General features: G+C 47.4%; 1 protein-coding gene across 1 annotated transcript; it reads right to left on the minus strand.

Moving 5' to 3' along the window:
• Nucleotides 1–813: 813 nt before the first annotated feature.
• Nucleotides 814–1350, minus strand: LOC122192961 (olfactory receptor 14C36-like; the record flags this gene model as incomplete). The annotated part of the gene is made up of 1 exon (XM_042893661.1): nt 814–1350. A coding segment is annotated over one exon (537 nt), but the record flags the coding sequence as incomplete, so codon positions are not given.
• Between the last annotated feature and the right edge of the window lie 6 nt (nt 1351–1356).

The following is a 1356-nucleotide window of genomic DNA, read 5'->3' on the forward strand; positions in this document are numbered from 1 at the left end:
GTGTGCCTTCCCTTCTGCAGGACAGCCCGGCCCCACCGCCCCACAGGGAGCCCCTGGCAGCTCAGTGCAGGCACTGCGTGGGGCAGCATGCGTGCAGTGGTACAGAGATGTGCCCCAGCACAGCCCCTCACACCGCATGTCCTCCTTCTCACAGCACCTACTTCGTCCCCTTTATTTCATCTTCCTCTTCATCACCGTGCACCCTGGCTCACCTTTTAGCTCTTTTCCCCCAATTTGGAAAACTTCCATTGCTTGTTTTGCCACAATCAGCAAATTTGTATCTTGGTGCACTGTAACTTCAAAAGTTTATACCAAACTCAAGAGCAAGTCCTTGCACCTGGTGGAGGCAAAAAAGTGATTTCAGTGCTTCTGTGGAACAGGCTCATTGATAAAAACAGAGCTGTTCACACACCAAGCAAGGCTAAACTGGGAAGATTTGGGATGACCACACTCTGATTCCTTTTGCTAATGTAATAAATTGGTCCTTAGGCTAATATATTGATCTATTTGCTAATCCAGCCTATTTCAGCTCCATGCTGCTTACTGGCATCTCATTTCACTGCAGAAACAGAGATGGAACACAGGCTGTGAGAGAGTCAGCACTGACCCAGAGTTTATATGGGCTCCAGGAGAAATACAGCAGGTTGATGAGTCAGAGAAGTGGTTGGAATCCAAACACATGTTTAGGAACATGGTAACCACTAATGATAATTGCATACACATGTATATATATGAACAGCTAAGAAAAATGCATCTATTAATATAAATAAAAAATAATTACAAACAGTAAAAAAAAAAATTCAGGCCTGTAACGGAATAGACTGTGAGATATTTGTAGAGACAGATGAGAAGTTTATCCCTGCTGAACTGTGACCAGGGCATCATTTTCCTCACTGCATCCCTGAGCTCCTGGTTCCTCATGCTGTAGATGAGGGGGTTCAGTGCTGGAGGCACCACAGAGTATAGAAATGAAACCACCAGGTCCAGGGCCCGGGAGGAGATGGAAGGTGGCTTCACATAGGCAATCATGGCAGTGCTGAGAAACAGGGAGAGCACAGCCAGCTGAGGGAGGCACGCGGAGAAGGCTTTGCGGCGTCCCTGCTTAGAGGGCATCTTCAGCACGGCCCTGAAGATCTGCACATAGGAGAAAAGAATGAATACAAAGCACCCAAAAAAGGCAAGGATACTAAACACAATAAGCCCAACTTCCGTGAGATAGGCATCTGAGCAGGAGAGCTGGAGGATGTGGGGCATTTCACAGAAGAACTGATCCACAGCATTGCCTTGACAGAAAGGCAGTGAAAATGTATTGGCAGTGTGCAGCAGGGAATAGAGAAGTCCAGTGCCCCAGGCAGC

This window comes from Lagopus leucura, unplaced genomic scaffold, assembly GCF_019238085.1.
Source record: "Lagopus leucura isolate 7727_CA_CO unplaced genomic scaffold, USGS_WTPT01 25742-0_obj-0_obj, whole genome shotgun sequence".
NCBI classification, from domain to species: Eukaryota; Metazoa; Chordata; class Aves; order Galliformes; family Phasianidae; genus Lagopus; species Lagopus leucura.